At 44.4% G+C, this 14474-nt stretch overlaps 1 protein-coding gene across 5 annotated transcripts in view; it reads right to left on the minus strand.

Moving 5' to 3' along the window:
• Positions 1 to 239: 239 nt before the first annotated feature.
• The window catches only part of pard3ba (par-3 family cell polarity regulator beta a), a 247550-nt gene continuing 233315 nt past the window's right edge, over positions 240 to 14474 (minus strand). For all 5 annotated transcript variants that reach the window (XM_054743134.2, XM_054743136.1, XM_054743138.2 and 2 more), the window contains one exon: positions 240 to 1313. In XM_054743134.2, the coding sequence (XP_054599109.1) occupies positions 920 to 1313 (394 nt within the window). In that variant the 3' untranslated portion in view covers positions 240 to 919. The remainder of the gene's footprint in view (positions 1314 to 14474) is intronic.

Below are 14474 nucleotides of genomic sequence, written 5' to 3' on the forward strand. Positions count from 1 at the left end.
GAATAGAAATGAAAATGAAATGTGGAAAACAAACCCAGAAAAAAGAAAATTAGATAAAAACAATGTGAAAAATATTGAGGAAAATAAAAAATTTATACAGAAACTGAAAAATATGAAACACAAAAGTATGAAATGACCCCCCCCCCCCCAAAAGACGAAACTAAACATGAAAATTGCCTTAAAAGCAAACTAGAAACAAACAAAAAAACCTCTTGGAATGAAATACGTTGACACAGAAGGAGAATCTCAATATATTTATTGCAAAGTGGTAGAAAAATCACATTTATTTGACATCTTATCCAACCAAAGTCATACATTTGATATTTTAAAGGGTTGAACATTTATTTCTTTATTCAGTGCAAAGAGACAGAGAGCGGTGACATAACTTACCGTGGCAGTCAACAGTTACTTCATCAGAACCACAAACACATCGCTGATGAACTCAGCAGCAAAGCAATCACTCACGTTAACAAAAACACAAGCAGTGGATTAGCCACGTCCGCTTAATCAAAGGTAAGGAGACCAAACAGAACCGGCGCGATGTACAGGAAGTTCAGGAGACAAAAACATCAAGGACTACAAAACAAGAGGAGGGGAGGGACTTCCTCTTCCTGTTGGTGGACATCCTGTTTCTCTTGTGTGATATTCCTTTTGGCCACGCTGATTCCTCTTTATTTCCTCCTGTTTGACCCAAAACCCACCCGGCACCACGTTCCCTCTAAATATCCTAAACTTTTTATTTGATCATATTTTATTCATCTCTACTTATAAAACCAGTTATAAACATTGGCAATTCTGCATATGGACAACCATCTCCAACAAATATATTAATATGCAAACTTTTTATGTTCCTCTCTAAAAACAAGCACCTTTTAAACATTTCTAATCAGGACGCCGTTTCATCTAAGGATTTAGGATTTCACACGGCGTCTATCAAGACGTTCTTCCGTCTTGGTTCGGCCCCTCTTTTGTCTCCGTATTGGTAGCCGCCAGGGCTCTCCTTGGGGTACCTGTCTGAGTCGATGTAGCGTCCTGGGCTCGCCTGGCGGTAGTGTCTCTCTTTATCTGCGTCGTTATACGGCCGTCCTCTGGTACCTGTGGTAGGGGACGGGGGCACGTCCTGCCTTAGTGCTGCACGGTGCTGCTGAGCTGAGGGATGGTAGCATGCGTTGGACGGTGGCTGCTGGGACTGAGGAAGCGTTGAACGACCTGCGTTACTAGAGACGGGAGGGTCCTGGTACTGACCGGGGTAGGGCGGCACCTGATCTCTGGGAACAGGGCCCCTGTGTGTGGGGTAATCGTACAGGTCCCTCCTGAAAGACAAAGAAAAAGTTTTACAAACGCATGCCTTCACATGCAGACTTAGGCTTACAGCACGTTGGAAGATCAATCCTAATTCCGGTTTGAGCCGGTTCAGAGTAGCAGACAACCTTCCTTTGTGGAAAACTTCCTCGTGTTCTTCGGTTTACGTTGCGAGGCTTTGGCCTTGGCAGGATCAAGTGGTCGGGGGGACGTGGATGGAGAGATGCCAGGAGATAACAGAGAATTCCTCGGTAAGCATATATGAGCTAGTGTGTGTGTGGAGGAATGAGTGTGTCCCAGGGGTGTGCAGTAACGAGGCAGCCAGCTGGAAGTCTCCGGTTCCCTCCCACTAGCTGCGGGTGATTAGGGGCTAAACCCCGGGGTAAGGCGACACGGGGGCTTCGCCGCCACGGAGGGAAAGGACAGGAGAGCTAGGAAAAAGGGAAGGCTGCTCACCTTTCACTCAGACTCAGATGTTTTCCATCAGACGGGGGCTTCCACTTGTAAACAAGTCTTATTATAAACTAGTTGGAAGAGTTTGCAAAAGTCAATCAAACAGTTTGGAGACACAAAGCTGATGATCAGAATGTTCTTCTTAAACGAAGAAATTAAGTCCTAACATTGTTCAATCTGAAAAAGTAACAAACAACAGTGTGCTATCTGACGAAAGAGAAAAGGTGAAGGTCCTAATTCTACTGTCATGGACAACTCTGGAGTCTACAGGACGCGATACAGGCGTTGCATCAGCCTGCATGTCTCCAGATGAGCTCATGGCTACGGTACGTTTATAGACCCATCAACCAGAAGAGCAAAAACATTTCTCTAGATACAACAAGGTCCAACACCGAGAAAATACACGAAAGAAGAGTTCTTGGATTGTTTGGTACACAAATCAAGTCATAATATGAATCATAGACACAATCATAGATCTAAATGAATGAAACACCTTTATTTTCATGGGATAGTCATGTAGACCTCTTCAAATGTCCAAATGTGTTTTGGTGTGCAGGCGTTCCCCGAGGAGTTAGAACCACCCTTCAAACAACGAAGGCTTGGGAACATTTGTTGCAATAGGAGGCGATACGAAATACTACGAAATACCATAAATGTTACAATAAGATATGGTATGATAATAGTTACATAATTAAAGCACACTAAATTGTGATTTCGTTACTCAAAACAATAGGATTAGTGCTGCAGCTAAGGAATATTTCAGTATCGAATCGCATCGATTGGTGGAATTTTCCATTTGACTTTTCAAGTGAAACGAGATTATGGCCGGCTGCCAAAAATATAAAAATAAAAACAAGTATAAAAGGCTCAAAACACATTAAAGTGGTTCCCTTTTTCCCAGCTGATATTTATAATAATAAATATTTTATGGAACAAAATGTGCCTTACATTTCAATCCCATTTTAGGTTTGTATTGATCTCACTTATCTAAACATATCCACATATGATCAGCAGAACTTAATATATTTAATTAACATGTTCAGTAGTAAGCCACGAGACATGCCAATAACATTTAATTTGTAACAATGTAATGGTGGCCTATCTATTTTATTATGTACTGGATGGCAACATAATCCAGTCTAAATTGTATTCAAAGATAGAAGTGTTTGTGAATTACATGCTACAACAGCTTGCCATAGACCTGTTGTGGTGTGTGGAGCTGACTCGAGTCAACCAGGCTACAGGTAGCTGCTGCAGCTGCAGACATCCACAAATGAACGTAATCTGCTGGATTTTTCTTTACGTTACTTGATCGTGAGCGTGATACGCTCTAGCATTAGCATTAGCCAAACTGGCCGTAGTTGAACTCTTGGTCCCAAACTTTGGAGCCTTTGGAGGTTTCAGTTTTTGCTGTTGTCTATTTTACTCCACAGCACCTAGATTACCACATTGTGCGTCAGTAAAATGTGTTCAGCCTGTGGAGCGCACATTTAATAAAGCTTTGAATAAGTAAACCATGAAACATTTGATGACTTGTTTCAGCCCTAAATTCTATATGCTATATTTGTTACACAGAATGATTTGATGTTAATCCGTATGATTGAATATGATGACACAAAATGATACAATATCATACAAAATGCCTCAATTTAACATGAAATGATGAGAGACAGTCTCTCTAGTGTGTCCTGGGTCCTAACTAGATGCTCAAGCCACCTCAACTGGCTCCTCTCGATGTGGAGGAGCAGCGGGTCTACTCTGAGCCCCTCCCAGATGACCGAGTTTCTCACCCGCTCTCTAAGGGAGAGCCCAGCCACTCTGTGGAGAAAACTGGTTGTTTGGGTCACTACCCAAAGCTCGTGACCATAGGTGAGGGTAGGAATGTAGATCGACCGGCAGATCGACAGCTTCACCTTACATAATACATACATGATACATATCCAGCGTCATACTAAATTACTTCACATGATGGGAAAAGACTCCTAAATTGAACGATGTGATAAAATATAATACAGAAAGATAAAATATTAAGGAGGACATATGAAATAATACGATATAAGGCCAGATGAAACGGTATGTTATAAGAAACATGATCTAATAGTCGTGCTTTGAGCTGATGAGAATGCTGTGAAAAGCCAAGATGTGTCTCATCTCCTCCTTCATTTATTTAAAAACGAGTGACTTCCAACAACAAAGCTGGCTCCAGCTGAACACCACTAGGACCGTTTTTCCACCAGAGCAGCAAAGCCTCACTTCAACATCAGCTCCTACTGTAGTTATTATACAGAAGCCTTGAGCATAGCCGCCTCCTTGTTCTGTAATCGTACACGGCGTCTCCTCTGTCCGGTCCCTCGAGTCGGGCTCAGCACCTGTTGACTGGCCAATTAGAATGAGTCACTCACCGCAGATTAGGCAACACACATCGTGGTTGTGTGTGTGTGTCTGTCCTCATGCCTCAGAAGACACCCCCTGAGGATAGTCATGGACTGGAGTCTCAGATATGTATGCGGGGTGTTCTGTGGACCGCGAGGCCTGACCACCCAGACGGAGAAGAGGGACTAGGTGGTCCCAGCTCTGCCTCGTCACTCAGCAGAGCACAGGAGACGGAGCACGCCTCCGACGCTGGAGGTGAGGTAGAAAATGGGTGGAGGAAGCCACAAAAAAAAAAAAAAATAAAAAAAAAGAGGAGTAAAAATTATGATCTGAAAGTCTGGATATTCCTCTTTCTGAGGAGAAAGAGCAGGAGCGAGAAAAGGAGCTAAAGGTCAACCTCCTCATTAATCCAGATTAAACGGTGGAGGCTACTTAGAGACCACCGGGGAACATCTGGGTCCTCGACCTGACTCGGGACCACCTAAAACACATCTTTCACTTTATTCCTCCTTCTGTGTGACCTTTCATTTCCACCAGCATATTCAAATCCATCTCCCCTTCTTTCTGCTGCACTCGTCTCTCCATCACCTCTGCAGCGTTGCTTTTTAATATCTCTCCATTCCCTCAGTCTAATGCCTCTGTCCCCTTTACATCTCATCTCATCTCCAGCGACCTGGGGAGGGTAATAATCAGTCACGTGACAACCTATAAATCTCAGAGAGGGGCAAACTCATCAACAATGCCGTATCCTGAACACAAAGTCAAGATGTGTTTAGCCTAACTCAAAGTCGATGATGATGATGATGATGATGATGATGATGGACAAATCTGCTTCATTTAGTTCAGAGATTAAACTCTGGATGATTAGGAGTTAAACTGAGTGGGATAAACTATTTAGAGCTTGTTTTTATGTCAAGATGACCTCTGACCTCAGACTGTGTGGTCCTATAGTCTTTAATCCTCTATCTCAAAGGGCTGTGACCACTGGAGGCTAATTAACCAAGGTGGTCTCCAAAACCTTCTGCTGGTAGAATCATCACAGAGATCCTGAACCCATCTAAATTTACCTTCCATGATTAAAAGAGTGGCCAGAACAGCAAGAGGACACGACACAACGTTCTCCGAGGTTTTCTGGACGTTAAAACAACAACGGCCTTCCCCGTCATGAGTCAAGATGGGTGAGTCCATGAATGTTTGGTGACAGTGTGATGTAGATCTGTCAGGATTTATAAATCCTAGTTTCACCGTCTATTTACTAGCAGAAACTAAAGCAGGAGATCGGTGTAGGAGACTATTTTCATGCTCAGCCTGCAGGAAAAACTTAAAATGACCGATTATAATCAGAGATAATCATTAAAAATGGGTTTTCAGTGGTCCACACCTTTAATGGGAGTGGCCTCTTTAAGCTAGTTTGCTAAATAGCTGCTAACAGCAACAGTGAGCTGCTTACTTGTAGTGATGGCTGTAACAATAACTGTATCAAAGGTGATTTCATCACCCAGCCATCCATGGCTACATCCACGCTGTTCAGAAGGCCATGTAAGCACAGCCTGGCAGCGCAGGGCGGGGCTGTCCCCACCTGGCCCTGGCCGAGCTGATCGTAGGCCCGTTTAAGACATGCGAGTCGATGACCAATTCTTCCATCCATCGTTCAATGAATTATTGATGATGCCGACATGTGAACGGTTTAGATCACATGTTCCAAGAAGGCCTCTTTCTGGCTAAAAACACGAAGCTTGGTCCATTTGCAGCTGAACCCCGGTGTGGCTCATTACCACATGGTTGGAGGAGTAGACATCACGCCCGTTCGTTTTTGTTGTGCACAAGGCAGCTGAAAGTGACAGGTTTCTGATTTTAGCCAATCGATGATCCGGGATTTCCATTTCCTCATCATCGAGCCTTAAAAACAAGCACGGATCACACAGCTTTCTCACCAGATCTCTGGATTATCCAGCCGGAGAACAAGCATCAACTCTAAAAGCAGCGTGGTGATGCCCACATGATCTGTGGTATTTAAATGAGGAGAAGCATGCAAGGCATTAGTGAGAGCCAACCAGAAAGAAGAGAGCATGTGTTTGTACTTTCAAAATGTCAGAAAGAGACATCTGTTCACTCGTTAGATCACATAACTCAGTTGGTTAGTGAGTTTTTGTGCGTTTGAATCAAACACAGCTGCACCAAATACATAAAAGGTGCATTTCTGCACAGAGCAGAGGGGCACGAGCTTTAAAATGCATTCATCAGACATCTGTGAGGGTGGGGGAAATATTCTCTTCCTGTTGTGACTTTTGACTTATAAAAATGATTCTCGCTGGATTAAAATGTTGTTCTCCGTCTTTAACGACAATCAGAGCAGCTTTGCCAGCAGCGCTAATCTTGTTTGAAAAGAGCGTGTGACAGCAAGTACAAGAGGGCAGAAGGTACGCTCTTATTCTGCTGTCCAGTGCATTTCACACACATTTTTATGAATATCAGACAAAACTTAAACTAATTTAAAGATCACACGAACATCTGAAGGCTCTGGGATCTACATTTAGATAAAAAAAAAAAACGCAGCTAAATGAATGAAAACAACTGGAATGCCTTCTGGGAACGAATTATTGCGTGTTATTTTCAAATGCTGTATGATTTAGGGGCTTTAAGGGATTAGGAGTCAAAAATATAATTTATGCATGTATTATTCACCAGAAATGCATCTTTGTGCACAAACAGCAGCACATTTGATCTAATTTCACTTTATTTGGATACAGCAATCACGTCAGAGAATAAATACAGCACGAGGATAAAACAATGATATTTAGCAGGCAGAGAGACAGAGGAGACGAGACGCTCGCCCGTCCCTCCTGGGGTCTGTATGAAGCAGCAGAGCGAGGTGTGATGGGAACCACGGGGACCAACTAGAGTGGGAAGCTGTAATGACACGCCATCTAATACGTCTGACTCGCTCTCAGAGAACATCATCACCGTAAACCACACTCCCAACCACCCTCCGAGAGCAGCCGAGAGACTCCATATTACATCCAGAGGCCATGCATGTGGGGAGATGTACGATTACACACTCGACAGTGAAAGACGAGTGTGTGAGCGTCCATGTGGGAATGCAGTGAGTGTGCGTTAGCTTCTGTCCGGTGACAGTGAAGAATTTGTGTATGTGTGTGTGGCTATTCTGCACCTGCCCCTCGGAAATGGAAGGAGGAAGTGAGTAACCCCACACCCCAACCACCCCCCGGACCTTCATTAGACCTAACCTGACCCCCTAAATGCACCCACAGAGCCTCACACACACACACACACACACACACACGCGCGCACGCACACAACAGCTGGAAAACAACCATGAGTCTCTGTCACACACACACACGCACACACGCACACCCACGCGCACACACACACACACACACACACACACACACACACACACACACACACACCACTCTGACGTATGTCTTTTTCACAAATTTAACTCCTAATGTAAAAATGACATAAGTACAAACATAACTTAGGCAAGTAATTGTTTTTAATTGACTGAATAATTAACAAGCTGAATGATTAATCAAACAAATTAATTAATCTGCCGACTCTGAGCAGAGCGGCTGTTCCTACAGGTCAGCTATGATCGGCTGACTGCATCTCACTATTGAACCAGGAATACCCTAAAGCTGAAAAAACATTTGTAAAATCTTATTTCTGATTCTAATCAGTCACTCTGAGTGTTTCATGCAGGCTGAACATGAGAATAGTCTCCTACTCCTATCTCCTGCATTAGCTTCTGATAGAAAACAGATGGTGAAACTCTAGGGTTAGAAAAGCCAGACAGATCTACGTCACACTGTCACTAACATACATGGACTCACCCATCTTGACTCACGACGAGGAAGGCTGTTGTTGGTTTAGCGTCCAAGACGTAGAAGCTAACTGTTAGCATTAGCAACTCCACCACACAGCAGAACTCCTCCAGGCTTGTGTTATTTGTGGAGATGAAACATCAACGTTGCAGAGCAAACAGAGTCAGTGGTAGAGTTATTTGCTGTTAGCCAATCAGATGTGAGATATCGAAATACCAGGAAATAAGACTCCAAATCCTGTTGGCTGAAGCTCACTTCTAGTTCCACGAAGTAGAGCACTGGTGTCTCTCACTCTTCTTTCTTGGATAAAAAAATGGTATCATTGTTCCACCATGTTATGGTATTGATAATGCTAATGGTTAGCTTCTAGTAGCCAAGAGGCACTACGCTCACTTCTTTCTGTAGGCGGTTACAACCGAAGGTGGGCGGGGCCTTGCACTCTAATGTGGCATTGATGAAACTGTCTTTCTGAGCTGAGCGTTCCCACTTCTGCGGCTGATGCAGGGGAGGGGACTGACAAACATTTACACGTTCAGCACACACGTGCAACTCACAGTGAGCAATCTTATTTTAAAAATAAGCATGACACTGTTTCTCAGTGAACCAGTAACGTAGAGAATTTATTACGCTCTAAATCTGAGAAGGCGTTGGGGTTGCCCCACAAATGATGTATAGAACAATGATTTATGGAACCCACAAAAATCTCTGTATACACGGGCGAAGAGCCAATATTGAATGTTCGTGATCTTTGGGCACTTGGGCAGCGCTGGATTAAACAGACACGACTGTGTGGTGGACAGGGGTGGACTGGCCTATCTGGCATTCTGGCACTGTCCCGGTGGGCCGCTTAGCCAAGTGGGATGCTTGCCCAGCTTGGGCCGACACTACTCCACAGTTGGTGATCTGCAGAACATCAGCTAAATGGTAACCCGAAGCCAACAGAGTTTTTCCAGGCATTTTTAGCAAGAAAAATGCGGTAGAGTGATGACGTAGGAGTTGTTTTACCGCGTTAGCATTTAGCTAATGTCCCGCTGATCTCCACACGTGAAGAATGAGTTGATCTGGAAGGCCAGGGCTTCCGGTCGCAGCGGTCTGGCCCTGCTTGCAATTTAACAGTCCCAGTCTATATTTGGTCTCACATTCGGCCTACAGACGAGTCAGCGGGCAGCAACACCCCCCACTGCTCTCCCAATGGGGGGGGGGAACGACGACTCGTAAAAATGCCAGGGCCGAATTTTGGTCCCGGTCCACCCCGGTGGTGGAAATCAGTGAGCAGGCTCAGGGACACTTCTGCAAACAACTGCTGTAGGAAGGCTCCCGGCTTCATCCACAACTGGACGTTAACGCTCTAACGTGCAAAAACATTACAAAGCCTGCTTCTTCAATATGAGTCTGATTATTTATGGGATCTGAGAAAGCATTCATGACGACTTTAAAAAAAAATTATTTCAGCAAATTAAACAACTGAAAATGTCAGCACTAACTTCAACAGAATTCCTCAATATCCACTAAAAAGATTTAGGTCATTGGCTTCAACACCACCACAGCTGTTGTCAACAGGGTGTTGAAAGAAGAGGCAAATACCAGAAAACAATATAAAAGGCTTTAATATAATTCATGGATTATTGCACCACATCCTGACATTTGTAGAAACATTTTTAGGACAAAGATAAATGGATTTGCAGGTTGTGAATTCTCATCCGTGAACAAAAAAAATGAGTGCAAAACACATAACTGACACTAATGGCAATTAAATAGTGTTTGCTGGTTGAATTCATTAATGTTCTTATAATAAAGCAGCATATGGATACACATGTGAGCACATCTGCCAATTATGTGCTCACCTTACATGCTTCACGTGGAAAAATATTAATTGTTCAGCAAAAAAACAGCTGCCAAACACCCCCGCATGTTTTCATTTATATGCATATTAGAACTGTTTTCTGGGTAAAATGGGGTTTTGTAGCTGGTTCCTTCGTGTACCTTATTCAGTTTAACGCTTTCTAGATGATGGGTTGTGGCTAAAGCGCTCTCCCAGTTACCGTAGAAACAGTTTATTTTTAAATGTTGAACAGTTAGTTTAGCAGGTTGACGCTCAGTGTGTGATGCATATTTTAGGTTCCCAACATTCATGGTGGAGAGGAGCCAAACTCACAGCGGCGGTGATGCTGGTGCTGAGGACACGGAGCAGGCCTGCAGAGGAAACCATTAGCCGCTCCGGTCCCAGCTAATCAAACCAGCTTGAGTCAACAACAGCGGTGGAAGCTGGCTCCCACCTCATCTAAATGAACCCGTGTTTACACGCGGTGCTATTATATACTGAGGAATGACAGGGAGTGTGTACAGTATCAGTGGCGGCTAACGGTGGGGGCTTGGAAATGAGAAGGTGAGAAGAGACGGGAGGCAAACACTCTGGATGTGAAGTACTCTCATGTGGCTTCTGTTAGCAGCCATTTTCTGAATAAAAAGAATAGTTCTGATGTTTAGAAACTGGATTTTATTAAAACCTATTTTAAACAGCTCTTTGAACAACCTCAGTTTGGAGAAGCAGGGATTAGCTTTGACTGAATTCACCAGCTAACACTAGCAGTGCTACCATCGTAAGACAGCTTTGGTCTCCTAACTTTAAAATGTTTAACATGCTAAAGGTTTTCATACGACTTCTCAGACAGACATGTTAGAGCTAGCTAGCTCCACTGCTAATTAGCTGGACACATCTAGTCATGTTCTGTGTTCTTTTGGTTCCCCAGCCCCCTCCAGTTCACCCTCCAGGTTCCCCTCATGTGTCCCCTAATCCACTGTGCTTCTTTTGGTCCCCAGCTCCCTCTTTTTTGGTTCCTGTCTCCTTTGTTCCCAAGCTGAAGATGTAAGCCCTTTTTACAAGACACACCATGCCGGCAAATCGGTGTAATATTACCGCAATGGTACGTCTATAAACGCGCCATGCCGGCATGGCGTTGTACAAATATTGCGGCATTCGTTCCGCCTCGCTTGGTAGTAATATTGCGGTAATGGTCTGTCGTATGCGCCCTGGCGCAACGGAGGCAGATGTCATGATGACGTGGGGAGTTGTTGCTGAGCTCCGGCTGGCAAATTTATTGAAAATGAAAGTAAACACAGGCAAAAAGGTTTGCTTTTTGAACAAAATCAGCTGAGATGGCAGACTGGAGCGCTGCAGCGCCTCATGGGCCTCTCTGCTAGAGCGAAGCTCAGATCACCAGAGACTGCACAGGGACTGATGGGGACAGACACCTTTAGAAGCTGCTTGTTAAAAGAAAACGTAACAATCACAACTTCAATCGCAATAAAAAGCAAGTTATGTCCAAGAAAGACGGAAGCCTGCGGCAGCGCAGAGACTGCCCCCATACCCCCTTTATGCTGCCATCACCTAATCTTTTATAAAACTGCCATGATTGCGCCACATAAACGACCTTTATCCTCCCCAGGGAGCCACGGCAAATCCCGTTTTGCAAACGCTATGGTCCTGTAAAAACAGCTATTGTGTTTGTTCTGGTGCATAGTTTCAGGTTTATTAGTTCTCTTATCTTATTATCCAGTCAGTTTCTCCCTTTAATACAATGTGTTCCTTCCCCACTTAGATAGTCTCTCCTGATCCCTTCAACTCTCACTCCCCACACACCTGCTACCCGTTTCCCTGGTTGCTTCCCTCTGTGTATAAAACCCTGTCTTGTCTCTCAGTGTGTGTCGGTCCCGTGTCTTGTGTCAGTGTTGTTTTGTCCCCTCCCCTCGAAACGGTAGGTTTGTGCTCATATATGAGCTTTTGATTTTTGGCTTTCTAAGTTTAGTTTTCAGGCTTGGCATCCAGCGCCGTTGTTGAGATTTGCTGCGTCCTAAATAAAAGGACTTTTTACAACCGCTCCTGCCTCGAGTCGTTCTGGGTGTTCTGCATCTTGGGCCCAAACCCCTCTTGCTCTCAACGTGACAGCAACACTGTTTAGTCTCAATCTTTGTGATTGTGTCAATCCGCACTGGGACGTTAAAGGTGTAGTTAGGGTATCACAAATCTTTATTTAGAAATTTACCAGACACGTTACACTAAAGCTGTGTGTGATATCCGGTTCAGCCTCATGATGACTCTAAAGCCTGAAGCGCTTTGGAAGCGTGGCGCGTAAAAAAATGAACCCAAGCCTTTTTTTTTGTGGCGAAGAACACTCATACGCTATGTAACGCGCTGCAGATGCACCTGGTGTAAAGCACAGATTACAGAGTGGACGTAACCATGACTGTGGACAACTGAGCAATGCCCTGGCTGCATTTAGTGTGTTATTATGGTAACTATGGCAACCCTTTATCTGTTAAGCCTGATTCATGCTTCTCCATCTGCGTCAGTGCGGAGACAAGCAACGTCCTTGCAGGCCTGCCGGAGAGCTCCGCAAGGACGGACGGAGTCGAGCTCTCTTTTCTAAACATCCGTCAGTCGAGACGGACAACGCAAGCTTGTGATTGGTCAGGGCGCCGCTGTCGTCCACACCGTCACCGTTGCGCCCTAAAAAACATAAAGAGAGCCGAGGAGAACTAGCGGCAGACACGGAGCAGCTTGGAGAATACCTTGCGAAAAAACTCTAAAAACATGAATGTTTAATTCTCCCGTGATTGGAGGAGTGAACAGATGCGCAGCAAGCCTTTTATTTGTGGACGGAAATGACAGGAAACGTGGGTTTAGAGGTGGCGAGCGCATGAAGAGGTGGAGGAGGATGAGGGACAAATATGTCCGTGTTAAAAGTCTCTTATATACAAAAAAACGCAATATAAACACACGATCTTGGACCGATACATGACAGGATACCACAGAACAGCGCTACGCCCTCTGTTGTCCTGCCGGGGAATTGCTTTGCAACACTCTCCAGGAGACGGAGAAGTACGAGAGCAGCTTCCGTCAATCCGTGCGTGTCTGTCCCTTGCGGAGCTGACGGAGAAGCATGAACCAGGCTTTAGACTCAGGGGTAAATGCACAGATAAACAACTGCTTGAATCAATTAACGGTAGCAAAAAGATGGAGAAAGGGTAAATGTGATCTAAATATATTAACTGAGGTTTACCCACATTAGCTTTACTCAATGTCCTCAAGCTTTTATTGTGTAAAGTTAAGATTTATGTTCTTTACCTTTAATCGTTTTATTTTGCTTTTAAGAAAGTTTCAGTTAGGAAAGTGACAATGATATAAAAGTTTCTATTATGAGTTGTTTTAGGACAATAGTCCACCGTGGCCGTACCCCTGCATGTGTTAGCGGTTAGCTCAAAGCTAATCTCTGCTTTTTCAATGTGAGATTGCTCGAGTCTCGCTGGTTTCTCCTATTTCCACTGAATAAAAGAACAAATGCTTTATTGACCCTAACCCTAAGGTTCCATATTTAAACGTGCTGATGTGAACATTTTTAGTGGCGTTTCTCCACAGAGACATCAACTCGTGGCTATAAGAGCTGAAGCACACACGAGGAAAGGAGTCAAAGGTCAGATTTACTTTTTGGACACTGAGAGGAATCGTGTAATGGAGACGTCCCGGGAGAAAACCAGCAGAGAAAGAGCTGATGATGGAAACAGATGGAAATCCATTTTTCACTGAATGCACGAACATTTGTGTTCCAGTATAGAAACAGTTCCCTCCACGGGGCTTCCATTTTCATTTCAGGCCAATAAAAACATCTGAATTCACGCCGACTCCTCTGCTTTTTTCTACTCGATCCTGAACGTCATGCAGATTTTTTTTACATGACGATCTTATTTTTCTAACTGAGCTCAGAGGGAGCGCCAACGCTTTTTGTTTTATTTACGCTGATTTGGCTTTCTGGCACACGGACCAGAGAAACGGCGGGGGAGAAAAGACGAAGGGATCTAAACAGAAGTGACAGAGAGACGCGGATGGTGGGATTGATTGAATTGGTGGAAAGCAGAGAAAGAGGAGTAAATGTAAACAGGTAGAGCCTGAGCCGAGCGTGTGACAGAGCTGCTTTAAGCCCTTTCATTTCCTACGGCTGATTCTATTACGTGTCTGAGCGCAAACGGGGTTAGCTCGACAAACAACGAAGCTCCTGCACACCCGAGGAGCCGGCGGCTTCATAAAGACGACCACCACCTCGCAGGAAATCACACCGCTTCACCCGCTCTCGGGCCGATCATTTGTTTTTATTATTTAAGCATCAAGCTCGGGTCGTGTCAACTTTTAAACCAATCAGCAAGCATCCTGGGCCATCAAGAGTCTGAAAACACGTCAGCACTCCGAGCTCTAGAATAGCGAAGCGGCTTGCAGAGACGATAACTGAGTTGAGGAAGTTTAAAGTGAGTCATGGGACAGCTGGACGGCAGCAGGTTGATCTTATGAAGCTGGAAGAAGCAGGGCTTAATAAAGACGGCCTGCAACAATACGATTCCTCTGTTGACCCAGAAAAATTTAAAAGATAAGCTGTATGAACTCAGCAGGAGCTCCAGCCAAACCGAATTATGGAGGTTCAAATGATAAAATCCAGCAATAAATGCGGTTGA

The sequence above is a fragment of the Nothobranchius furzeri genome, chromosome 14, assembly GCF_043380555.1.
Source record: "Nothobranchius furzeri strain GRZ-AD chromosome 14, NfurGRZ-RIMD1, whole genome shotgun sequence".
NCBI classification, from domain to species: domain Eukaryota; kingdom Metazoa; phylum Chordata; class Actinopteri; order Cyprinodontiformes; family Nothobranchiidae; genus Nothobranchius; species Nothobranchius furzeri.